Here is a 27,954-nt window from a genome sequence, read left to right on the forward strand (position 1 = left end):
TAATCTATTTGTTCTTTTGTATAATTTTTGTTTATCCTTTAAAAAATTTTCTCATTTGATTATGAATGCATATGTAGTAAGTTAATTATGATGTCTTCACTATCATAAATATATGATGATACATATTTGATGTTGAGATTAGTTGAAGATATAATGCTCAACAAACATTTTTTGAATCATTAGCATCTTTTTATTATGATTGCATATGCAATAAATGTATGATGTTGCATTTTAGATGTTGAAATTAGCCAAGTATAAATCATATTTAACAAAACTTGTTTTTTCTAGCCTTTATGATTGATTTAGGACCTTAGGTTATTTGATATGACAAACACACTTTTCTATTCTTCTTTGCTAACTCTATCCCCAAAGGCCCACTACCACTAGTTCACTTTGATCCTCTTCACTTTAATCAAGACGGTTAATGCAATCATATAAGCCACTTTTTATTTTCTCATTTGACTCGATATTTATATACTCATAATATATAGCTGAATTTAAATATAATCTTGCTGCATGCAAAGGTTTATGCAATTGATGATACCATCTTCTATCGATTATCTCCTAAACTAGGCTATATTTTCCTTCATCATTGCACAAATATACCTATTACGCTATACCTTTATTTGTTGCTTTACATGGTCCATTTTTTCGTATATGTAACCCATAACAAACTTTTCATTACTATCAGTCATTCGAAGAAATCAATTAGAGTTGTTGTTTTAAGAACATGAACCCTTGAGAAGCGGTTGTAGGGCCTTCACTAGTTGGGACAAAGACATGGTTTCAATGGATTTGGAATCCCTATTGGTTTCATTATGCCCATGTGATGCATTTACGCTTGCTGCTGTTTGCTCATCCCTTCCTTTGAATTCAGGGCAATAAGGCTTAATGTGCCCCGGTTCTTAACAATTATAACACAATCTTTTTCCTCCATCATTACGTTGTCTCTCGAAATTGAACTTTGCGAAATGAGGAGGCTTGTAAATGTTATTGTTAGCTTCGGGTCTTGATATGACCAATGTCCTTGGATTCCTTGGGCTCGGACATGGTTTTTAGTCTTGTTTCTTCCCTACATACTTTGTTCAAAACTTCATGTGTGGGTGGAGGCTCATCCTTATTACGATGAGTGATAGTGACCCTCACTTGTTCAAATTCTGGTTTAAGGCTTTTCATAAATTGAGAAAATTTCTCTTCTAGAATTTAATTACTTCTTAGAAGAGCATCATTAGGTGTATCCCAAATAGACTCCATTTTTTCCATTTGGTCCCAAAGTGTTTTTAGAATTCTATAATAATCTTTAACACTTTTATCTCTATGTTTACAATTATGGATCTTATTTCGTAACTCTCATTTGTAGGCGGCATGGTTTCAAATTCTATAACTATAAGTGACCAAAGCACAAGTAAAAAATATAAGATTTTATAGAGTGAGGGTGCTTGAGAAAGCATGACCCAACCAAGGGGGAACACACATTTATATACACACATGAGGCCCTATAGAGCCGTTGGCGGCAACCCAATGGCTATAGATATAACTGTTGGGAGCTGCCAATCACTATATGTGGCATTTGACAAAAATTCCCATTACAAAAGTAGAAAGTACAAAACCAAAAAATAAAGAAAGCAAAAATATAAAATAACATATGTGCTCCTAATGAGCACAACCTATTACATATCAGTGAAATGACAAAAATCGTTTTCAGGTTGTTTTTCAAAATTCTGACCATACAGATGTGTTCTTCATGATTGATTTGCTAGAAAATCACACTTGGATCATGTTTTTTTGAGGAAAAAATGATTTTTAAGCATTGAATAATTTTTAAAATTATAGACCGTTCAATTTTTAATCTTATAAAAACCTAACTTGGTGTTGGAATCGGACATTCCAAACGGTGATTCCCACAAAATCACATCTGTATGGTCAGATTTTATAAAAAATATAAAGTCTTTCCAAAGCTCGGTAGGCACGCGGTAGGCACAAAAAAATGTCACGCACCTACCATCACTCTATATATATAGTCACTTAATTATGAGAACTGGAAATATGAGAACTATGTGTGAATCACGATTTTCATGGTGTTTTGTTCTTTTCTCTTGAACATAACCATACGGATGTGATCTACATGCTTGGTTTTATAAGAACACACTTAAATCATCCGATTTTGATGCATAAATGAGATTTTTTTAAGGCTTTAAAATCATTGGCTCATAATCTTCATAAATATCCCAGCATTCAAAAATCACATTTTTTCACCGAAAATACACGATCCAATGGTTGATTCCTATCAAATTCACCATGTTAAGCACATCCACATGGTTGCAAAAAAAGTGTTGGAAATGCCCATATTTCTAGTTCCCATATTTCAGTTCGCATATTTTAGTGATTCTCTCTCTCTCTCTCTCTCTCTCTATATATATATATATATATATTACAACTTAACAGTTCTCCCTTTGGTTCAGTTTATTCTACATATTTTAGTGATTCTCTCTCTCTCTCTCTATATATATATATATTACAACTTAACAGTTCTCCCTTTGGTTCAGTTTATTCTAGAAAGTTTTGTCAGTGTCGATCGTTATCGAAACCTGAAAGGAACCGGGTTAATCAAGAGTGAGATGTGTTTTCTGAACCATCATGTGTCAGACCTATCCTAACGGCTTCCTTTTGGAAAAACAGAGGGGTTATCAGTTTACAATTATGAAAGGCCTTCATTTTGATTAGAGGAAGAGGTTTGCCTAGCAGAATACATGAAGCAAAAGAAAAATGCTATTCAATGTATGAAATTATGAAGAGTCCAGGAAAATTTGAATCAGTTAGGTGCATGTAGTCGGCCCGAGTCTTTCTCTTGAGATTGCAGCACTTGTTGACAAACAGGGTTTCGGTACTTGGTAACAAAATTGTGGGCGATATGTTTTTTTTTTTGCTCACCCACGTATTTGGATCCTGATTGATATCCTCCCTAATTTGTGCAATTATAATTTCTTGTTTGTCTTGCCATATAGGTTACAATTTTTTTATCCTTCATCATGGTCTTTACACATAATTTATGCATTATAAACCTGGTTGTATACTTATACTTTTGCCACTATTGTAATGCAACCTTCTATCCAGGCATACAACTCCAAATGCAAAGGTCAGTTCATATTCCTGGCATATTACTTTCTATGTGCCTTAATAGTTCATTTGTATGACCAATTTTAAAACAGTACCAAAGCTAACACTCATACGTAGAAGATTACACTGTCATTATTTGATTTTTATGCAGGAAACTTATTAGGTACATTCTTTTTCATTCTTCTTCAACATGGCTGCTTAATGCTGTTTGGGGATCAAGTTCTGGCAATTTAAGATGGGAACCATACTAATTTATTTGTTTAAATGAGTAGATCTATGTCTGGATTGGTTGCAACGCCTTGAAATTTGGTCATTTGTCTGCTGCTTCACCCATACGTCCAGTAAGTCAAAATACATGTGAGACCTTAGCTTTTCTCTTTTGCTTATTTAATAAACTGTAATCTGCACTGCTGAGATAAAAGAAGAAAGGGGCAATCTGAAAGACTTGAGTTCTTTGGGAGTCTTAATATTGTTACATTCTAATGTAGGTTTTCATTCTTATTGGTGGTGATTGTATCCAGAACAATATTCTACTTGGTATATGTAGTTATTCTTTGCATAGTTCCACCTATGTACCCTGGGTTGTGCGAAATAATGCAAGGCACAAACAGAGAAATTTTAAAAGGTTAGGGTATTCCAAGTTTGTGAGGTCAGGCCACAAATACCGTACACATACGGGATGCATTCTATGGCATCATTTAGCACTAGCTTGACCACAAGAAATGGATGACATCATCTATTGCAGGTGGTTCCATAAATTGATACTTAGCCCAGCTTGTGTCCGAGTGGTGCAGTCGAACAGGATACGTCAGTCAGTCATTAAACTAGGAATGGGTCTGGCTGCCATTGTGTACCATATACTAAGGAGAGTTTTCTACCAGTTTTTGGCCATATAGATCTGGATCCAATGTCAGAGCCACCTGTTTCCCACCTCACCATCACCGGAGAACAGTAGAGCTGGTTAGAAACAATCCGAGTTATTGGTTGTTTGAAGCGGCTAGTGTGTTAGGACCATGCACACATGCTATACTAAAATTTCCCTATGGGCCATGTGTTAAAATATATGTATACATGTATGTATATATCTATATATATTCATATATATAGTTATATAGGTAAATGCCCTATAGGGGCATTTTAGTTATTTCACATACATGTAATAAAACTATTTTTTAACAGTTTATTTTTCTTTTTCTTTTGGAGAACCATTGGGGGGGGGGGGGCTGGTCAAAATGACCATAGAATCGTTGGGACTCCCAATGATCCCTCTCCTTCCCCTTATGTTGTATATATAGGGGGTGTTTTCCCCCTATTTTTTATGCTTTTTTGCTCAAGCATTTCCTCAATATTTTACTCTTGTGTTTGCCTTTTGTTGGCTATTTGTGTTGTCCTACATATTGTGAGTGTGATATTGTTAGCCCTTAGTGGCATTGGGTTGTGCTCGTTAACTTTTGTGATTGCAATCTTTTGAACCCTTAGTGGCATTGTTTTTAGTAGTTGGGCTATTTCATGACACCATGGTGCTAGTGTGTTGAACCAACAAAATTTGAGCCTCTTTTTTTTTTTAAATAACTTAAAAGTGATTGGCACAGCCGAAGGACACATACTTAAAAGGTTTCATTTTTAAACATAGTGGGAGACAAAATATTTTAAATTAGCTTTTTAAAACTCAAGTGATGGAAAGGAAATGCTTTACAATCAGAATCTCATTTGCACAGGGGAAGAAAACTATTTTATATGCATATTTTCAAATTCCATACAAAATTTTGGTGAACTATCTACATTGTTTGCAAAAACAATCCATAAAGGATTACAATAGTTTATTTCAAAATATAAGGGTCTCAAAACACAAACAATACCCAAAACAAGTAACGGTCGCAAGAATAAAAGAGTCCAAGTTTCGCTTTAGTGCATCTGAGGTCCTTCGCATCCATAGCCCATTGATGTTGCCTACTCGGGGTACCTGAAAAAAGTTAAATTGTATAACACCAAAAACTCAACCACCTATCTCGTGAGGATAGGTCACAGCCAAACCTGACTCCAACCAAAGTTCATGGCTAAATGAGTTCTAACACCTGGATTTGACCCGGCTTCATCTCTATCTAAGAGGGAGAGCAATACATATGCATAAACTAAGTGCATGAGCATAGCTTAATAATCTTTTATTAATTTTTTTCTTTTTCTCTACATGATGCAATTACACTTATTCCAATATTAGGTACAATATTTTCATGGGGGCACCACGGCCCAAGCCGCTCTGGGAACACTTGTAAGTTACATCTTTTTTTTTTTAACCACATGAGCACACAATTACATTGACACCAGGAGTCCAAAACCCTTCGTCAAGGCGTTTCTTTTTCTGGAAAGATGTAGTGCACTACTGTTAGCGTACTTAGCTGGACTTTCTTCGTAAGGAATCTTCATCTCCTAAGCCATTATGGTTAGGGACTGGTCTACCCTATCAAGACGGGGTTCAAGAGCCATCATTGCTGACAACTCAGCATCCTACGGGGTTGGTGCTGATTTGCTCAGCGAGTCGAGTTCATTTAAAGGTCACCCTATCTTTCAGGGCGTGACTCTCAATTATGTATAACTTGTTTTATCTTTAAATTAATATGCATTATTAATTAAATTCTCATAATATCCCTTGGGTACATAAGGCCTTGCCCAACAACTTATATTAAGTTCTTATTAGATTCTTAATTTTTCATGCCAATACCAAGTTAAACACTTAGGCCGCCACCGTGTCCCAACAGTAGCATGTCATTTTTAAGCATTACCATTAACCACAATAAGCTCACACATAGGCATATCTCATCTCCTAAAGACTAATCTATTTATTAAAAGGGTAAACTTGTAAAATAACCTTTTACAAAACCTTGAAATGAAATGGGGATCTTCGAAACACGAGCTTAGATTAACAAGGGCAAGTGTCAAGAATGACACTAAAGCATAACCCTTAAAAAGGGTATAACTGGAAAGAAAATAAAAATAAAAATGTATTCTTTATTGATATGAAAAACCAATTGCTTAAGAAGCATTGAAATAAAATACAAGAGGGGCTGCACCCCTTTATATACACAGCTGAAAGAGGACTCAATAGAGCTGTTGGACACAGTCCAACAACTCTATTTAGAGCTGTTGTAATGTGTCAGTCTAACAGCTCTATTGCTAGTCAAGTCTGGACAGGACTTGACTAGCAACAATCATTCTAGTTCAAACTGAACTAGATGACATAAAGACAAAAAATAAAAATAAAGGAAAAAATTACAGAAAAGAAAGAAATGAAAAATGTATTTATATATATATATATATAATAATATAATATTATTATATATACATATATGTACAGTTTTACATTTTAACACTCCCCCTCAAACTTACGGTACAATGAGCGAAAGTTTGTCTAAGAGAAAGTGAAATCGGGGAGCAGCGAGAGGCTTTGTAAAGAAGTCTGCCAACTGATATTCTGAAGTGACATATGACAGATCAATTATCCCGTGTAGATATTCCTCTCTGACGTAGTGACAATCCATTTCGATGTGTTTGGTGCGTTCGTGGAATGTTTTGTTACTGGCAATGTAGATCGCACTTTTGTTGTCACAACACATTTGTGAAGCCTTTGTTGCTTCAGCTCCCATGTCAGCAAGCAGTCGTCGGAGCCAAACTACTTCCATGGTCGTGGTTGCCATGGCTCTGTATTCAGCTTCGGTGGATGAGAGAGATACCTTCTACTGCTTTTTACACCTCCACGAGATCAATGATTCCCCTAAAAAGACACAAAAGCCAGTGGTTGAGTGTCAGTTATTGGGATCACCTCCTCAATCAACATCAGTATATGCAATTAAATCAAGAGAAGAGGAGGAAGATAAGAAAAGTCCTCGTGAAAGAGAGGACTTGATGTATCTGATAATACGCATGACTGCTTCCATATGAACAGAAGTAGGAGCATGTTGAAATTGACTTGCTGTATGAACAACATGTGCTATATCTGGTCGGGTAATGGATAGATAGGAAAGTGCCTCGACAAGCTGTCTGTAAGGAGTAGGGTCTGCAAGAAGTTCTCCATCATCAATCTTCATTTTAACATTAACAACTTCTGGAGTGTCAACTTTCTTATCATCAGTAATACCAGACCTGAAAACAATATCAAAAGCAAATTTAGTCTGAGATAATAAATATCCTCTAGGAGAATAAGCAACTTCAATGCCTAAAAAATATCTCAACAAGCCCAAATCAGTCATTTCAAAATGAGATTTAAGAAGTGTTTTGATTGTTTCAACTCCCTGTTTATCGCTTCCGGTGATGATCATATCATCCACATAGAAAAGAAGCACAATGATCCCTGCATCAGAATTCTTAATAAACAAAGCAGTGTCAGTTAAACAGAATTGAAAACCAATATCAATCATAACACGACTAAACCTATCATACCAAGCTTTTGGTGCTTGTTTAAGTCCATAAAGAGCTTTTTCTAAGCGAAGGACTTTACCCTTAGGAATACTTAGACCAGGAGGGGGTTCCATATATACTTCTTCAACTAGCTTTCCATTTAAAAAAACATTTTTGACATCCATTTGAAAAATAGACCATTTTTTGATAGAAGCTAAGGCAATTAAGGTTCAGACAATAGTCATACGAGCCACCGGAGCAAAGGTTTCTTCATAATCAATCCCATATTCTTGGGCATAACCTTTGGCTACTAAACGAGCTTTATATCTTTCAAGAGTACCATCACTCTTGGTTTTAATTTTATAAACCCATCGACATCCTATAGTTTTCTTCCCTGGAGGAAGATCTTGAATATTTCATGTAGAAGCCTTTTCAAGTGCATCTAATTCAGCTTTCATGGCTTCTATCCATTTGATATCATTTTTTGCTTGAAAATATGTGGATGGTTCTTCGTATGAGTGAATTAATGCAATAACTGCCCTACATGTGGGTGAGAAAGACTCGTATGATACAAACTTTCCTGGAGGGGGTTCCATATATACTTCTTCAACTAGCTTTCCATTTAAAAAAACATTTTTGACATCCATTTGAAAAATAGACCATTTTTTGATAGAAGCTAAGGCAATTAAGGTTCGGACAATAGTCATACGAGCCACCGGAGCAAAGGTTTCTTCATAATCAATCCCATATTCTTGGGCATAACCTTTGGCTACTAAACGAGCTTTATATCTTTCAAGAGTACCATCACTCTTGGTTTTAATTTTATAAACCCATCGACATCCTATAGTTTTCTTCCCTGGAGGAAGATCTTGAATATTTCATGTAGAAGCCTTTTCAAGTGCATCTAATTCAGCTTTCATGGCTTCTATCCATTTGATATCATTTTTTGCTTGAAAATATGTGGATGGTTCTTCGTATGAGTGAATTAATGCAATAACTGCCCTACATGTGGGTGAGAAAGACTCGTATGATACAAACTTTCCTGGAGGCCTCGAGATTCGGGATGATTGTCTAGTTGGAATGTTAGAATATTTCTCAAGTGCACATGGAGGATTAGACTCTTGTCGCCTGGAATATTGAATACTAGTATCTCTATGAACTTCTTCATTTTCAACATTAAGATCAATAATTCTTTGATCATCATCAAAGTTACAGTCAAGGTCATATTCATCAGATGTTGATGTTAGATCTAGCAAAAAGGAGTACTCAGTGACGTCTTTTAATTTTCTAAAATCAAAGAAGCTCTCCTTTTCAAGAAAGGAAACATTTCTAGACACATATAGTTTATTATTTTTGAAGTCAAAACATCTATAACCTTTCTGGTTTTCAGCATATCCTAAAAAGGCACAGTGAATCGCACGAGGGGAAAGTTTATCATTTTTGTCAATAAATATGAAACATTTGCACCCAAATATTCTTAGTCTAGAGTAGTCTGGAGAAATGTTCATAAGTTTTTCAATGGGAGTGATATTTTGTAACGAAGAAGATGGCATCCTATTAATGAGATAGGTGGCAGTTAAGGCAGCTTCTGCCCAAAAGTCTTTCGGGACTTGATTTGCTATTAATAAAGTCTTAGTGGTTTCTATAATATGACGATGTTTTCGTTCTGCTAGTCCATTTTGTTGAGGTGTATAAGGACAAGATCTTTGATGTGTGATGCCATGCAATTTAAGATAATTTTGAAAATCTGTGGATAGAAACTCTCCCCCTGAATCTGTGCGAAAAATAGTAATATCATTTTGAAACTTGTTTTTAACCATATTATGAAAAGTTTGAAAGTATGAAAATACTTCAGACTTATGTTTGAGAAAGTACATCCACGTATGTCGGGAGAAATCATCGACAAAAATAACATAGTAATCAAATCCTACTTTAGAAATTACTGGTGCAGGACCCCAAACATCTGAGTGTATTAATTCAAGTGGTCTTGAAGAGAAAAAGGTTCTGTTCTGAAATGGTAATCTTTTCATTTTGCCGAGAATACAATCTTTACAATCAAATGATTCAAAGTTACAAAATTTCCCTAGATTTGGAAAATGTTGGATTTTGGCTATATGTGGGTGACCAAGTCTCTTATGCCATAGTTCCAACTCTATTTTTTGAATATTATAACAAAAAGCTTTCTTCGGCATTTCCAAAAAATCCATGTAATAGAGTCCTCCTTCTCTATGGCCTTCCCCAATCAGCTTGTCTGACTAGCGATCATGTACCCAACAACCATGAGAAGAAAAAGAAATATTACACCCATAATCAGAAATTTGAGATACTGATAAAAGATTTAAATTTAATTTGGGAACATGTCTAATTTCTGGAATAATTTTTTTTTTGTTTTATAAATTTTTTCAAAATTTCCTATTCCTTCTATTTCAAGAGAAGTCCCATCAGCAGTAAAGACCTTTGACACACTTGTTTTATTTTTAACACATTTGGATAGACTTTGATTATTTGGGGTCATATGAAAAGATGCACCAGATTCAAGAAGCCAAGAAATTTTACCTAGATCAGAAAAAGATGAGGCTGCTGCGCCAGTTGAAGCTTCAGATGAGGAAGAGGCACCTTTGATGAGAGTCTGAAGAATCTCCATTAGTTGGGCCAGGAAAACTGGTGCATCCTGATCTTTAGGCTTCGATCTAGCAATTGCAGCTCTTTTTTCTCTCAGCTCCTTAAGTTTGGGACATTGTGGCCTGTAGTGTCCCGGTTCATGACAGTGATGACAAATAACTTTCTTCTTATCATAGTCACCATTTTGTCGGTTAAAGTGTGGAGGCCTATATGATCGAATATGATTCCCTGGTCTAGACACGGCTAAAACGGAATCATCTTCAATTTTTAAAGAACCTTTCCGGAGACGATTTTCTTCCATTGTTAACTCTTCAATAGTTTCAATAATAGAAGAAATTTTTCCCCGATGAAGTAGGGCCGATTTAGTGGTTTCAAATTCCGGCCTTAATCCAGTGATAAACTGGTAAAAATGTTCAGCATCGAGTTGTTTCTGACGAAGCTCGATGTCTTCGACACAATGCCACTTTGGTTCTAAAAGGGAAAGTTCTTCCCAAAGTTCGGACAACCCATTGTAATATTCACGAATAGTTTTGTCTCCTTGTGTCATCATTCGAACTTTTTCTTGGAGGTTGCACACGTGTGCAATATCTTTAAGGGAATACATATTCTTAAGGTATTCTCATGCCTTATCGGCATGATCAAATTTGGCAAGACTTGAGCATTTTTTAATGTCAACGCTATTGATAAGCCATGACATTATCTTTGCATGAGATATTCTCCATTCTTTCCATTTCTTCTCGTATGAGGCAATAGCCTTGATTTTCTCTTCTTCCGATAGAGGGACCTCTTTATCTCCCTCCTTTTTAGTAAGAGATAGCTTAGGTTCCGAATCGGAACCATCCACAATCCCTCATAAGCCTTTTCCCCATATATGGTGCTTCATGATTGAAGCCCATGTTACATAGTTCGTATCACTTAGTTTCATAGGCATGATGGTGACTTTATCATTGTCATCCATCGATTACAAGGAGAGAAAGAATAGGGATAGAAGAGAAACAAGAAGGAAAATGAAAAAGAAAGAAGGAAAAAAAAACAATACAACAAGATGTGAAATCTTCTCCAATGAAGTGATAAAACACTTCTCTTCAAGTGGCGAACACTTTTGCAAACGGGCACGGAAATCGAGGCAGCTTTTCTTCAAGATTTAGTACTTCCGCGGCTCTGATACCATGAAATGAAATGGGGATCTTTGAAACACGAGCTTAGATTAACAAGGGCAAGTGTCAAGAATGACACTAAAGTATAACCCTTAAAAAGGGTATAACTGGAAAGAAAATAAAAATAAAAATGTATTCTTTATTGATATGAAAAACCAATTGCTTAAGAAGCATTGGAATAAAATACAAGAGGGGCTGCACCCCTTTATATACACAGCTGAAAGAGGACTCAATAGAGCTGTTGGACAGAGTCCAACAGCTCTATTTAGAGCTGTTGGAATGTGTCAGTCCAACAACTCTATTAAGAGCTGTTGGACTGTGTCAGTCCAACAACTCTATTGCTAGTCAAGTCTGGACAGGACTTGACTAGCAACAGTCATTCTAGTTCAAACTGAACTAGATGACATAAAGACAAAAAATAAAAATAAAGGAAAAAATTACAGAAATCAAAAATGTATTTATATATATATAATAATAATAATATAATATTATTATATATACATATATGTACAGTTTTACATTTTAACAAACCTTACAACTAATATGTAGTCTACATAGACCTACATAATTCTAGCCCATTTTTAGAAAGTGAATTTAGTCACACTAACTAGTGTTGCAAGACAATTCCACACTTGTTCATGATTCGATATACATATCATCGTTGCTTCCTAATAAGTATATGTACGCATATTGATCTAACTTAATCGCATACATGTTCATACATATATACATGTATATATGTTCTTTTTTACTGGAACATATTCACAACACAACTGAAAATCAGCTCAAGAAATATGTAGCATGCTTAAGCGGAACAAAAATCATACGTTCAGGTATATGCATCACATCCTTATCTTAAGGGGAGTTGGGTCCCTCTTCGGACTACCAAACTCAAAATAATGCATACAACCCTCAATCACATCACACACAGGTTCTTAGACTCGATCTAAAGTTAATCCATGCATTACCCAGGCTAAACAACCTTCATCTGGGTTGAACACACCAAAATCATGAAATCTGGTATGAAAGAGCCGACTTTGTCAACTCAGGAGTTGACTCTTCCTTAACAAAAACCTATTCTGTTCAGCAAGGGTCGACTCAAACATTACAAGGGTCGCCTCTTTCTGGAACAGAATACCATTCTGTTCAGAAAGGGTTAACTCTTCCTGAACAGAAACCTGTTCTGTTGAGCAAGGATCGACTCACATCATTCTAGGGTCGACTATTACAAACAATAGTCAACCCTTAGGTCTGCCCAGTACCCAATAAAGTAATAGGGGTTGACTACTACACCATAAAGTTCGGCTCCTATACTACACAACAACAGGTAGCTTTCGAAACACTCCATAACAGGCAATGTTCTCAACCAAAATTCTTTGTAAAGCAATCATTCAAGAATTTACAGAAACTTCTAATAAGAAATACACATGCATTTTCTAGATGCAACCATATTTATACAATGAAGAATATGGAAAACTAAAAGCATACATAAGTCATCAAGTTTCCTAGGTTCATAAAAATCTTTGTAAGTAAGCCAACTTAGTAATTTTTCAAAAATCTAGGGATTGTCTCAAAGAGCAAACAAATCTATAAGTATACTAGATTTCTGAAAATGTTTTCATAGTATAAGTGGATTTGAAACCTTTCATAGTATAGAAAAATATTTCCAAAGTATTCAGAAAACCTAGTTTCCAAGAACACCCAATCATTTCCAACAACATGAGTTTTGAGATTTTTTCTAAAGTCATGTGTTCATATATATTTACAATTGAAAACCCAAGGTTTATTTCAAAAAATAGTAGAAATACAATTTAAAACATTGAAAATTCATTCATACAATGCAAGGATCGATTCGTGTTAAGCAAGGATCAGCTCAGACACTTTAGGATCAGCCCAAGACTCAACATGAATCGACTCCTAGAACCATGAGTCGACCCTCGTGGGTCAGGGATCCACACAGAACCCAGCAAGAGTCGACCCTTGAAACACAGGGGTCGACCCTCTCGGATCTGCCCAACAAATACACTCACAACACAACAAGGGTTGTCTCTTCAACATTAAGAATTAACTCTCGGGCCATAGCAACATAAACAGAACAACAAGGATCGACTCTTCAAAAGCAAGAATTGACTCTTGTTGACTCAGGGTCATTCAAAACAACCTGAGAGTAGACTCTCCAAAACCAAGGGTCGGCCCTCAAGCTGCCTTAAACTCCTTGAACATACATGGGTCAACTCTTGCAGAATAGGGGTCGACTTCTGTGTTCACTTAAGCTCCTAATTGAATGTTCCTCCTGCAATTGTCGACTCTTGAATTCTCAAAAACCCTCAACAACACAGAAAGTCCAGTTTTTGGCAGACTTCTCGCACAAAAATCCTTCGTAACATGCTGACAGAACATTCATGCTATCATCCAACATGCATAGCCTATAAAAATTACACTCTAGCATGCTTATTCATACAAAAGGGATCATTTCAGCATATAGATGAACACATCATAGTTCTTATTTTCTAAAACATATCAACATTCAAATTTCAGAAAAACATAGGCTCAATCATGAGCTTCCTCACCGATTTCATCTTGTATGATACACCTTTCATGATTTCACAACAATTTTGCACATCAGAAACATAGTCCATGCCTATACATACCACTATTGTAAGAGGGAAGTTGAGCTCCTACCTTTGATCACTAGATCCGATAGGAAAAAAATTCAATGCAATGAACGACATTCTCATCCCTTGCAATACTCTTGCTGCTACTCATCCTCCGCCTCGAGGACACCCCAAAATGGAAAACCCAAAGGGATAAGGATGGGGAAAATGGAAGAACAAGTTAGGAGAAGAATCAAGGGGATGGACGACTTACCTTGGGTCGTTCCTTGCTAATCTTCCTCACAACATCCACACCAGCAACCCACGTTTTGCGAGCTCTAAAGCTCAGCTCCAATGGTGGTCAACAAAAAAGATGGGTGCAGCGTACTGGCATCACAAGGAAGATGATGGGTGGAAAAGATGCACTCACGGCTCAAAAAATGGAGGGAATAGAGGAACAAAGGGGGGGGGGTAGTACGTGACATGGGGAGGGAACATAAGAGAGAAAAAAAGGACTTCGTAGCCTCCCCTCCTAGAGCCTAAATAGGACTCTGCTCACCTGGGTCTGGGTCTGGGCAAGGACTGGATCCAAATGGTTCAGAACCAGATTTCAACCATAGACGAGCGTGGGCTCTAGTTAGCCCTCTAGTTGAGTTAATAGGTCCCAACCTAGTTGGCTCAACCAACTAGAAAGCAAAACCTTAAAAAGGGCTTCCCACGTGGCAAGGTCACGCTGGCAGGTGGGGTTGGCATAGCTGGGCAGCTGCTCAGTCTTCAAAAAGACATAAATGCCCCCAAAAGGCAATCATTGCCAAAAGAGCCAAAAACTACCCCCTCACTTTAGCCAGAACTCCAATGATGATATATGAACAATTCTAATAATACTGAATATATGCCCTCACGAAGTTGAGTGGCTCAGTCAATCCAAAAATGGACGACAATGTCTCTTGTATCTAAAATGCCCTTGAAACTCTCTAGAAATGACCAAAATACCTCAAGAACATGGCGGGCTTGCTCCAAACTCAAATTAATTCTGTTTTCGACTAAACAAAGACCGTTCTCTTCAAAATTTCAATACAAACACAATTGTAAACTTGAAATTCATGAATAATGCTTCAAAAATTCTATTATCCAGAAATTACAAAAATTTGGAAAAACATCAAACAATGTCTGATATAGGTTGATTGAGTATAGGTTGAGGAAGGTGGTCATGATATCGGAGAATCAATTTGGTTTTATGCCTGGAAGATCAACTATGGAAGGTATACATCTTCTTAGACAACTTATTGCAAAGATGAGAGATATGAAATCGAGGGATCTGGGTATGGTTAGATGTATCAAAGATGAAACACAAAGGGTTTTAGTTAAAGATGAGGAGATTAAGGAGAGATGAAAAGATTATTTTGATAAGTTGTTTAATGAAAGGCATGCCCAGGATCTTGGCGACTTCTCCATTCCTTTACATGAAATGAATCGTGACTTCATACGCAAGATTCAAAAGAAAGAAATTGCAGATGCTTTGAAGAAAATGCAATCCAGAAAAGCAGTTGGCCCGGATGGTATACCTATCGAGGCTTGGAAATGCTTGGGGGAGAAATGTTTAGTATGGTTGAAAAATCTTTTTAACAAGATTTGGCGGACAAATAAGATGCCTAATGAGTGGAGGAAGAGTACATTGGTGCCTCTCTATAAGAATAAGGGTGATATACAAGATTGCGCAAACTATCGTGTTATAAAACTCATGAGTCATACTATGAAACTTTGGGAGATGGTGATTGAGTATAGGTTGAGGAAGGTGGACATGATATCGGAGAATCAATTTGGTTTTATGCCTGGAAGATCAACTATGGAAGGTATACATCTTCTTAGACAACTTATTGAGAGATATAGAGAGGGGAACAAAGATTTGCATATGGTTTTTATTGATTTGGAGAAGGCATACGATAGAGTACCTAGGGATGTTCTCTGGTGGACAATGATGAAGAAAGGTATCTCTCTCAAGTACATTAGTATAATTAAAGCTATGTACGAAGGAGTAGTAACCAATGTCCGCACTTATGAAGGGGTGACAACTAACTTTCCTATAACGGTTGGGTTACACCAAGGATCTGCATTAAGCCCTTTCCTTTTTGCTATAGTGATAGATGAACTTACGAGATCAATTCAAGAAAATGTGCCGTGGTGTATGTTGTTTGTTGATGATATTGTTTTGATTGATGAGTCTAGAGCTGGGGTTAATGCTAAGTTAGAATTATGGAGACAGACTTTGGAAGCAAGAGGTTTTACGTTGAGTAAGAGTAAGACAGAATATATGGAATGTCGGTTTAGTAAGCAACGAAGTAGTGATGAGAGTGTAGTGAAGCTTGGTGAGCAACAAATAGCGGTGGATGACTGTTTTAAATATTTGGGATCTATCATTCAAAAGAATGGAGAAATTGATGGTGATGTAAATCATAGGATTAAGGTTGGGTGGATGAAATGAAAAAGTGCAATTGGAGTGTTGTGCGATCGTAGAATGCCATTGCGGTTGAAGGGAAAGTTTTATAGGACGACAATTAGACCCGCTTTACTATATGGTACGGAATGTTGGGCTGCCAAGAGACATCATTTGCAAAAAATGAGTGTAACTGAGATGCGTATGCTTCGATGGATGTGTGGAAATACACTAAAAGATAAGATTCGAAACGAGAAAATACAGAAGAAGGTAGGCGTTGCATCCATCGAAAATAAGATGAGTGAGAATCGTTTACGATGGTTTGGGCATATTCGGCGAAGGCCTAATGATGCTCCGGTTAGAAGGATGGAGAAATGAGAAAATCTATTAGCTAAAAGAGGTCGGGGTAGGCCTAAGAAGACTTGGATGGAGATGATAAGAAAGGATATGAATGCTTTGAACCTCACCGAGGACATGACATTGGATAGAAATGATTGGAGGAGAAGGATTCTTGTGGAGGACCCAAAATGATTTTCTTTTTGGTTCATAACGCCGACCCCAATTGTTTGGGATGAAGGCGTTGTTGTTGTTGTTGTATCGAACAATGTCTGATAGTACAGCTAGAGACCCAAGTTTATAGCATGAATACACTGAATTCCTTCCATCACAGATCTGGAAATAAACGTGGTGTTCACCATTTAATAACTACAGCAGATTTAGCTGAAATTTATAAGGTAAACTCTGTTCAATGGATACATAAAACATGGTGGTGATGGCCAGCATTGGTTCTGGCGTATCAGCTTCCCCCCAGATCTGGCACCATCTTGGCAGCTAAAAACCCGCCAACTTGAACCGTCCTGGCTAACTTGTATGTGGCCCTACCAGTTTCCTGAATGTCACTACTAGATAGCACTGAGTATCATCACATGGTGCATTTAAATCAAACATAATCCTCTCTTTATCTGCCCTCCTCACGGTTTGCCTTTGGATGGCAAAGTGATGCATGTGCACATGTAAATGCATATATGATGGCACAAAATGTTCCATCTCCTGATCATTTGTCATCCTAATGTTTTTCAGGCTGATGCAGAGAGATTGATGTTCCAGAAGCTCAAGAAACTGAGCAATGTAAATCCAAAATCTTCATGGTCTTGCTGATCAATCCAGCTAAATGTGGCATTATGGTTGGCATCAACCTAACACTCGAGGCGCATTGGAATGCTCCGTGTTACAATGTTGGCCAAGATATCTGGACTCGGTGGAGCCACTGGAATTCTGTACCATATATTTCTGACGAGAACTCAGTGATGGGGACCAAGGTTCCCTCCATGTCTTCAATGGTGATACTATTTATGGTCACTGTTAAAAGGCCTAATGACTATGGTTGGTCATGGTGGGTTGCATGGCCAAAATTTGCAATTGGTGGTTGGGCCATCTGGACCGTGCAGTGTTATGAAGCTGCTGCTTTTAGCTGCCTTTCCCCATGTTTTAGCCACATGTAGGGTTTATGATTATGATGATACTGTCATTTTCAGTGGCCCAAAGGAACATGACCAAGATCATGGCTTCAGGCACTAAGCATTGGGATAGACGTCCATGTAATGCTAAACATGATTTAATTTAGAACGTAGTGTTCAAGGATGTATGATGGTGGTGGATTATAGCCTGGATTGGTCCTCACCGAATTAAGCGCAAATCATCCTGAATCAGATTTCTTTTTTTTGTTTGGTTTAATTTTTTTTTTTGGATAATCATGATATTTGTTTTGTTCAGGCATTAAATGCATGTTTTAGAATTTGATTAGACCCTACTAGTCATATCATTTATTTCATGTGTCTATGTTTCTTGTTTTAGATAATTTTTCCTGAATTTTTATCTTTTATGATTTTTTAAAATCAATTTTATAAATAACCGCTTCATGCTGATCTGATTCAGGTCGATTTTCTAAATCGTGTCAAAAAGACAATTCAATCCATAAACCGATGATCACAACATTGAATTATAATGTCTGAACTGTGAAGATTGTCATCTACACCTTACATGTTGCCATGTTGGGGCGTGTGGGTTTAAAAGCCAATGCAAGTTAATGCGGATCTTGTAAGGACTTACAGTAACTTAAGGGGCATGTTTGATGGTTCAGGTTTGTACAAAATGAACAAAAAGGATGCACGTTCTGTAACAACTATTCCAAGTCCAACGTTTGTTTGGATCGTACTCTGATGTTATGTTTCAAATGTTCGTTTGATGACGATGTGTGGATAACTTGGACAGTCATGGATAATGGGTCGAATTAATTCATTTTGGATGGTATGACCCGATCCGCTTATCATTTTACATGTTTTAATAAGTTTATTATTGTTTTTTGCCCAAATATGAATTCAATTATGAAATTAAAACTCCGATCTTAAAACCCTAACTCCAACAACAAGAAAAAAGATGAAGTCACACCCTAGTTCCCTCAAAAATTCCATCAAGAAAACTAAATCTTACACCTGCTTAACCAAATATGTCTGCAGATCAACGATCTCATCATAATGAGACTCAATATGACTAAAATCCAACCACAAGCGAAAGGGAGAGAGAGGGGCCTACTGAACTGTGAGGTTCTCATAGTCCCAGTAGTCCTTGGGGTAGAGACGTTGATGTCGGCGTAAACCCTAGCTTTGGAAGTGGCGCTGAGCTGCCATACAAACTTTTCAATCTTCTGTGCCAGGGTTTTCGGTGGGGGAGGGTGTCGGTGGCAGACAGGATCGGGGAGGGCGATTGGGGCTCCACAGCGGATCTCCCAACAATCGGCGGAGGGCCGGCCTGCGAGCAGCGGGGCGGCAAGCGGTGCGGGATGAATCGACGGAGGATGTGATGGCAGAGGATGAATCGGCGATCGACACCATCATCGGGGCCGATCGATATCTGTCGAAAACATCACTGCCGCCCTCCACCACTGCCCCTTTGGCCGCTACACAGGAGAGGGAGAGACAACTCCGAGAGAGAGTGTCAGGCATGTGAGATGGTTCGGCATGCCCATCGAGAATTTTTTGTTTCTTTTATTCCTGTTATTTTTGTAACAAGGGGAAGGGTGGAACGAAAATAACATACGTATAAGAACGCGGCGGATGCGCGGAACGTCGTTTGCCGCATCCAACATTTGTTGAAAATCATCTTTTTTAGCATAATTTTTGTCCGAATAAGGCTGAGAACGGTGCATCAAACATACCCTAAAAGAGAGACTGCTTTCACTAACTTCCGACCTAATCCTCACTTGAATACATGGCCTGGTGTTGGCAAATTTTCTACTTAAGCATTATATTTCGACAATTCAACTTTATGGACTTGGTATACCACAGTTGCTTGTAAGCCTTGTGGTATGATGTACCACTCATGGCAAATGTACTCTTATATGAGTTTATTGTTTGGTGACAAGGAACCTGCCGAGGAATGGGTCCACTGGTTCAATGAGAGAGATCCAGGGACCGCTTGACTGCCTACTATGTGACAGGCCAATCACATGACAACATTACATGGGCCCCACATCCACAGAACGCAGGCCCCACTCTGAATGCAGTCGTGTGTGATTGGCCTGTGTCACATAGGCAGGCACTGAACCGATCCCTGTGTCCTAACTCCTGGTTCAATCCCTCACCACTCCCCAGCCGTGGTAACCTTTCTCACAAGGCATATTCACAGGTTAATCATGGTACAACCTCAGTGGGAGCCGAACATAGGAGGCCCGAGTACAATGGGTGATCGCAATTTGTCCTAACCACCGAGTAGAGGTGGCAGACGAGCCTGAACCAGCATGCGGCCCACCGGCTCAGGGCCATTAACGGCTTGGTTCATGAACCAGACCAATTGAAATGCGCTGGTTTATTGAACCAAACCGTTTGTGAGAAGGCCAAACCGCACCTGCCCAGTGGAACCGACACGGTTGGGCTGGGCTTACGAGGGCTGATTCACGGGTTGAATAGGCTGAACTGGCAGAATTGAAAAAAAATGATAAGAAAAAAAAAAAATGGACACCATGATTTTAGTGAAAATCCTGGAAGGAAAAAAATCATAGGACGAAAGTCCAAAATTTCACTATGAAAAAAATTACAAGTAGATTACAAATTAAAATTAAAATTAAAAAGAAAAAATATAAAATTATAAATATTACAACTAACCCCCCTCTCAAAAACCTGAAACTAGCCATTTTATAACTGATTGAGGCGAGTTTGCAGGTTGGTCTCGGTCATAACGGGTTTTTGGGCTGAGGAGTGAAACCGGCACGACCCACTACATGATTCACGAGTTGGGCCCTGTAAAACCCGTATATTTTTAAGAGAAAATAAATAAAGGAATTGCCTTATTTTGAGTTAAAAATATGTTTCTATCTTTTATTGTCAATTTTGTGTGTTTTATATACTTAATTTTATCTTTTTGACAAAGAAGGGTAAAATTGTTAGTTTAATCATTGCTATAAATAAAATATTACTAAAATATTCAATTTAATCATTTTAATGAGTTACGAACCCATTTAGGTATTTTTGAGGTGTTTCGAACTTAAAAGAAAATATTTTAATGGTTCTTAGAATAATTTCATAAAAAGGGTATTTTATTCATAAAATTAGTTTTGAAAATATTTTAATTTAATAAAATATTATCTTTAAAATAAATTTTTTTTGTCTAAAATAGGATTATTAGCCACCAAATAATTTAATCCTAGAGCGTTAGGTTAGTTTTATTTTACCCATTTCATTATAAAAAATTTTACTCTTAATTTACACATGCTTTTTTCTTGTGTCTTTATTTTTTTTTTCTTTTTGTTCCTCGGGTCATGTCGAACCGAACCCGACGTTAACTCGTAAAAGCCCTAAACGAGCTTTTCTTTCCCCATTTCATTTTCTCCTTCACGCAGCCTCCCAAGCCATCCTCCTCCTCCTTCCTTTCCCGTTCAGAGATCGGCCGGAGCTGGGTGTCGTCGCCGACCCCTACCTCGCCGACATTATCTCTTCCTCCTTCCCTTCTTCTTTCCCCCTCTTCCCGTTTTCTCCTGTGTTTCCCCTTCGTCCGAGAACCGACCGGAGGCCACCACTACTACGACCCTTATTGCCGTCGGCCACTGAGTTTGGCCACCATTGCATGACCCTTTGACTCCGATATCTGAAGCCGCAGGACTGCCTGGCCTCGCCCTTCCTGTGCAGCAGGCGAATAGCCTCTACTGCGGCTTCACCACCGACGTCGGTGAACCCTGGTGAGACGCTACACCTTGTCTGAATATTTTTTTTCTTTCTCTTCCCTCTGTTTAGCAATGCACGCCCGTTTATCGTTGTTTTTTTTTGTTTTTTGGGGTTCAGTTCCCCCATTTTCGTAGGATTCAGACCACCATAGGTGGCCAGACCCCTATACCGCTGGTAAACGGCCCCCAGTCGGGGGAGGTTTCATTGCTTCATAAAAATTTCATTTAGATTGTTTTTCTGTTTCTTAGCCGCATGACCCTAATCAGGGTTTCGCAAATCACGAATACGTGTTTGCTTAGAAATCCAAGCCCAACCAATTGGGATCATTTTCTTTTCATGTTGACAATGGACCAAATTACTTGTATGCGTTAAAGTAAATTTGTATTTGCTGAGTTTCTTTTTATTTTTAATATGCTAGCCGAGTCTTGCTGTCTTCACTGCATAGCCTGCGCATTCGATTCCTGATATTGGGAATCATGCAAGGTTGCCATTGCACTAAAGCATGAACATCTCTTATTTTTAACGACAGTCTTGTTTTGATTTCCCCATCTAGGTTTGTATTCCCAAAGGAATACGAAATTCCTTTTGAAACCGAATGCCTCAGCTTTTGTGCCATCATGAGGAGCTATGCTTTGGTCTACGTGCAGCCGTGGGATTACTCCACACGACTGTCCAATTTGCTTTGAACTTGTTGGCATATTACTTTTTTATTTTTGCAAATCGGTTTACCGATTCACATTTTTTATTTTTGTCGCTCATATGCGAGAGCGAGATTCGATAAGTTGTCATTGTGTGTGCAGTTGTAATGCTCTCTCTCAGTGATGTAATTGACTTGAATGTATTGTAATATTTGATGTGAATGACTTGAATTATTATAATACTTGATGTGAATGACTTGAATTATTGTAATACTTGATGCGAATAAATGAGTTGTATTGTACTTGATGTGAATGATTTGAATTATTTGAATGTATTGCAATACTTGTTGTGAATCATTTGAATGTATTGCAATACTTGATGCGAATGATTTGAATGTATTGTAGTACTTGATGCGAATTATTTGAATGTATTGTATGACATATGTTATTTGTTAGAATATGGTTCGTGGAGGTTACAGTGGTCGCTCATCCAGTAGTAGTCAGACCCAGCCTTCATCTTCACGGGCTCCTGTGATAGGTATATCATTTAACTAATTGGATGCTTGATTAGTTCAAATGCGCATTTTGAGAATTTCTAACATATTTTTTTACAGATAATGTTTCGCCTGTACACGACTCACCTACACCAGTTGATCACACAAGTCAGGAGTCAACACAGAAAGCAGTGTCTTCTCAGTCTGGCACAGGAAGACTCATTCGAATAGTGTATATCGATAATCGACCGTAAGTATTTCATTTTCAATTATTGCATATCTTATAAATATTTTATATTGATATTTACTGTGTACCAATTCATGTGCAGCACGAGGTTTGAGCCAGAAGAAGTAGTACGCGAGATTAGGAATTCACTTCTTCAACATCTACCAGGACCGGTTGCTCAATGGAAAGAGTACCCAAAGGAGGTGTTAGACAGATTGTGGTCCTCATTCACGGTATACAGTTGTTTTTCATATTTAATGTATTTCATATTTATTTTTTTTAGTCATGTCTACTAACTTTCTGAAAATATTTATAGGCTTCGAATCGCTTCACAACTACGATGGAAGAAAATGATGCAAGGAAGGTGTGGCAGAAGGTGGCTGCCAATCGATTTGCAGACATGCTGCACAATATGAAAACTGCAGCAAAACAAGCATCCGGTGGAATAGATGATCCACTACAGTGGAAGAGCCATTGCCCTATTACTATCAGGAGAGATTATTGGGATGAAATGTGCGATAAGTGGGCGGGAGATGCATTTCGAAATTGCTCTGCGAAGGCTACACAAAATCGAGCGAAAATGCCCGAAGCCCATCTACACATAGGTGAATCTAAGACATTTGGGAGCCACCTGAAGAAAATGGTAACTCATTAATATATAATATTAATTTTATAAGTATTGTTGCAAATTTGTTAACAAAATCTTTTATCATTTAACTTCGCAGGAAGCAGAAAAAGGAGACATTGTACCATATAATGATGTGTTTGTTGAAACATATAAACAGAAGACCACGGGAGACTTCGTATCAGAGAAGGCGAGAACGACAATGGTATGTATTTATTCTATTAATAATCATTGCAATATGCAAGTTATCATAATGTTATCATTAATTATTAATGCATACTTTAAACATTATTTTGTAGGAAGCATATGAGCAACAGATGGTAGAGCGATATGGTGATGACGCTACTCAGCATCCATCATTTGATCCTGCAACATGGGTGACTGCAACAGGTGAACCCAAAAAAGGTCGCGTGTTCGGGTTTGAGAGTAATATGAATACTTCACCTGTTATTGCTTCTTCCAGTTACGACTCACAGACTTCTTCTGCCGACATAAGCTCCAAGCAGCAACCTATTCTTTCCGGTGAAGATGTACGCCAGATCATTAAGGACACAATGAATGACTACTTCCATAACACCGTCGCCCCCTTTATCCGAAATGAGATCACCAGTATTGTGCTGAATAGAGGATCTTCGATTGCAGGTCCCTCTCAGGTATAATCATATATTCAGTTTTTTGACTGCCTTAGAACACATATGAGCATAATCGAATCACATATATAACTTTTTGGTTGCCTTAGAGCACATATGAGCATAGTAGAATCACATATAGAGTTTTTTGCCTGCCTTAGAGCACATATGAGCATGCTATAATTACATATAAAGTTTTTTGTATGTCTTAGAGCACATATGAGCATGATAGAATCACATATAAAGTTTTTTTGACTGCCTAAGAACACATATGAGCATGCTATAATCACGTATTTAGTTTTTTAACTGCCTTAGAACACATATGAGCATGCTATAATCACATATTCAGTTTTTTGACTACCTTAAAACACATATGAGCATGCTAGAATCACACATTCAGTTTTTTTACTGCCTTAGAACACATCATTCATGATAAAATCACATATAAAGTTTTTTGCTTTGCCTGCCTTAGAGCACATATGAGCATGATAGAATCACATATAGAGTTTTTCTGACCGCCTTAGAACACATATGAGCATGCTATAATCACATATTCAATTTTTTGACTGCCTTAGCACACATATGAGCATAATCGAATCACATATATAACTTTTTGCCTGCTTTAGAGCACATATGAGCATGGTAGAATCACATATAGAGTTTTTCTAGCTGCCTTAGAACACATATGAGCATGATATAATCACATATAGAGTTTTTTTACTGTCTTAGAACAATATCATTCATGATAGAATCACATATAGAGTTTTTTGCCTGCCTTAGAGCACATATGTGCATGATAGAATCACATATAAAGTTTTTTTACTGCCTTAGAACACATATGAGCACATGATAGAATCACATATAGTGTATAATTTATTTCAATATATTTTGTTTATCAATACTGACAGTTTTTTTCTTGTATAGGTTACTAGCGATAATCAACATAGCGGAGCTGAAGGGACAGATCAAGGCAATGAACAAGAAGACGCACAAAATCTTGACGATGATTAGATTAATGTGTTGAAGGAGTTCTATTTGTTTTTGTTTCGAAATTGTAATTGTTGAATTATTAATAATTAAACTTGTTAATTTTAAAGTGGAACGATTAATTGTTGTAGATTCCTTTTATATGAAATTTTATGTGTACTTTGTTTTTTAATTACAGGAAATATAAATTGTACAGAAAATATAAATTGTAGCGTTCTCGATATTTAATTTTCAAATAATTTTTTTTATTTTTTTCGTGTGTGCGATGGATTAGCGTCGGATTTTTCCGTCGCTATATATATAAATCTAACGACGACTTACCGACAGATGTAAATCCGTCGCCAAACCGAGTTCGCCGTTTAGTATCGGCGGATTTGCGATGGAATCCGTCGTTCGTTATTCCGTCGCAATTAGCGACGGAACTGGCGACAGATTTATTCCGTCACCAGTTAGCGTCGAAAAATTCGCGACGTAAGTTGTCCGTCGCCTCTTCGTCGCTAAGCCGGTTAGCGACGGAATGAGGTCGTCGCTAATCCAGTGCTTTGTTGTGGTGCAATCATTGGTAGACAATTTTGTAGAAGAGGGCATTGGGATAGAGACTGGTTTAACCCCAACCATTCGAATTTTGTCTAGTAAATCCACCGAGTATTTTTGCTTAGTCAAATATAAAGCATAAGTGATCATTGTAACCCTGATGCCCAAAAAACAATACAAAAGACCCAATCCTTGAGAGCAAATTTACCAATGCTGACTAAAAACATGCTTAACCCCTAGTACCACACACGTGGATCTTTTTTAAGTTCATAAATAGCTTTATGCAATTTACAAATATGATGAGAAAATTATGGATTAACAAGCCCTGAGGTTGTGCCATATAATTTTTTTCTAAAAGAACACCATACCAAAGGCATTATGCACATCTCATTGACTAATTGACCATCCCAACTAATAAGCAATAGCCAATACTACTCAAATAGTAGGTTTAACAACATAGCTAAAAGTCTCAAAATAGTTAATGCCTTCCTCTTGACTATACCCTTTTGCATCAAGTCTGGCCTTATATCTTTCCAAATTACCATCAGCATGCTTCTTGATCTTATAGATTTATTTACAACCAATGACATTTGCATCAGATGGGAGAGAAATGAAACCCCAAGTACCATTCTTTAATAAAGCAGAAAACTCATCTGCCATGGCTTGGTGCCAATAAAACACTTTTTGTGCTTAAGAGAAACAACTAGGTTCTCTTTCTTGTTTAAGCTCAGTAAGAAGGACCACAGGTAGGAGATACCAAGTTGCACTATACGTCTTGGGTTTGAGAAAATCAGTTTGGGATTTGGTAACCATGGAGTAGGTGCAGAGGTTGAACAAGAGATGAAACAAGTGGGGACGACACTTCAACAGGTGGGGACAACACTATAGGAGATAAAACAAGTGAGGACTCAAACGAAGGGTGATCAGTGTTGGGGATAAAGATGTTGGTTGGCTAACTTAAGGCAAAAGAGGAATATGTGAACTAGGTTGTACGTCAAGGCTACATTGAGGTACATACGTCTAAAAGGGAAAGGTTTGTTCATCAATTTGGACATTTCTACTGATAATTTTTTTTTGAGTCATAGGATCTAAACAATAGCAACCATTGTGTTGATTACTATACCCAAGGAAGATACACTTCTTGCTTTGGAAATTTAATTTATGTCCATTATATGGATGAAGTCAAGGATAGCAGGCATAACCAAAAGTTTTAAAGAACTTATAATCAGGTATGGATTTGAAAAGGAGACTTATTAGTTATGGTTGGAGAAGAAAGTTTTTTAATAAGGTATACAACAGTGAGAAAGGCATAATCCCAATATTTTTTAGGTATCCCTGCCTGATCCAAAAGAGTAAGAGCAGTTTCAACTGTGCTTACGTTCAATACAACCATTTTGTTTATATGTGTGAGGACATGTAACCCGATGTTCTATACCACACGATTTCAAGTAGTTAGAAAATGACTTATATTTTCCTCCCCAATCAATATGCAAGGCTTTGATTTTGCAACCAAGCTTATTTTCTACAAGATTTTGAAAACTTTGAAAGATAGGGAAAGCTTGAGATTTTCTTTCAATAAGAAATAACCAAGTAAATCTGAAAAAACCATCTACAAAACTCATATAATATAAATGTCATCTACTACTTGAAATAGATGTAGGTCCACAAACATCAGAATAAATTAACTCAAGAGGACTTTTGACTTTATGCATAGATAGTTTAAAGGGTAAATAATGACTTTTACCCATTTGACATGCTTCACAAACAACTTTATCACTATTATTCAAAACTGGTAAAATGTGTTTATTTAAAATTTACTGCACTATACGTAAAGAAGGATGTCCCAATTGATTATACCACTGCACCACGGAGGCACATTCTCTAACATAAGCTGAAGCAAAAGAGTCATTGGCTGACTAATGTACTTTGGGTATGTCTAACTTGTAAAGACCCTATTCATTGGTACTCTGCAGAAGAGCTTTCCCCATTTTGCGATCCTTAACATGGCATCAATCATAATGAAATTCAAGAAACATATCATTATCTTTAGTAAACTTGTGAACTGATAATAAATATCTTGTAACAGCATGGACATGCAGAATTATCATTCAAGATAAATTTAGATTGAGAACCACCAAACACAGAATTACCAATATTTTGAATCTTTAGCTGAGCATCATTACCACTTTGAATGCAATCATGACCATGAAATTTTGACTGCAAAGAAAAATTGTTTAGATCTGTATTAACATGGTGAGTGGCACAAGAGTCTGAAAACCATGCTCAATC

At 37.3% G+C, this 27,954-nt stretch overlaps 2 protein-coding genes across 10 annotated transcripts in view; both read left to right on the forward strand.

Annotated features, from left to right (window-relative positions):
* The window catches only part of LOC149845711 (pentatricopeptide repeat-containing protein At1g74630-like), a 55,404-nt gene that overhangs the window by 7,665 nt on the left and 19,785 nt on the right, over nucleotides 1–27,954 (forward strand). The window contains exons 4-6 of one of the 9 annotated variants that reach the window (XR_016430207.1): nucleotides 3,269–3,458; nucleotides 5,336–5,386; nucleotides 17,397–18,046. The exons of 2 other annotated variants lie outside the window; for them this stretch is intronic. The gene's annotated coding sequence lies outside the window, so the exon portion shown is untranslated. Of the gene's footprint in view, nucleotides 1–3,005; nucleotides 3,137–3,268; nucleotides 3,540–5,335; nucleotides 5,387–17,396; nucleotides 18,047–18,251; nucleotides 18,506–27,954 lie in introns of those variants that run through there. 6 more of the 9 variants (XR_016430208.1, XR_016430206.1, XR_016430205.1 and 3 more) reach the window with 6 other exon arrangements.
* Nucleotides 21,203–25,257, forward strand: LOC149845712 (uncharacterized). Its single transcript, XM_089995939.1, has 8 exons — nucleotides 21,203–21,546; nucleotides 22,627–22,708; nucleotides 22,785–22,914; nucleotides 22,994–23,123; nucleotides 23,207–23,533; nucleotides 23,616–23,720; nucleotides 23,815–24,168; nucleotides 25,069–25,257. The coding sequence occupies exons 2-8, from the start codon at nucleotides 22,630–22,632 to the stop codon at nucleotides 25,153–25,155; spliced, it is 1,212 nt and encodes a 403-aa protein (XP_089852065.1). The 5' UTR covers nucleotides 21,203–21,546; nucleotides 22,627–22,629; the 3' UTR covers nucleotides 25,156–25,257.

The sequence above is a fragment of the Nuphar pumila genome, chromosome 2, assembly GCF_984573655.1.
Source record: "Nuphar pumila chromosome 2, dmNupPumi1.hap1.1, whole genome shotgun sequence".
Classification (NCBI taxonomy): Eukaryota; Viridiplantae; Streptophyta; class Magnoliopsida; order Nymphaeales; family Nymphaeaceae; genus Nuphar; species Nuphar pumila.

Coding starts and splice junctions, on each gene's coding strand:
- LOC149845712 (XM_089995939.1), top strand. CDS start 22,630: ATGGTTCGTGGAGGTTACAGTGGTCGCTCATCCAGTAGTAGTCAGACC. Junction 22,709..22,784: donor TTCACGGGCTCCTGTGATAG/GTATATCATTTA, acceptor ATTTTTTTACAG/ATAATGTTTCGCCTGTACAC. Junction 24,169..25,068: donor CGATTGCAGGTCCCTCTCAG/GTATAATCATAT, acceptor TTTCTTGTATAG/GTTACTAGCGATAATCAACA.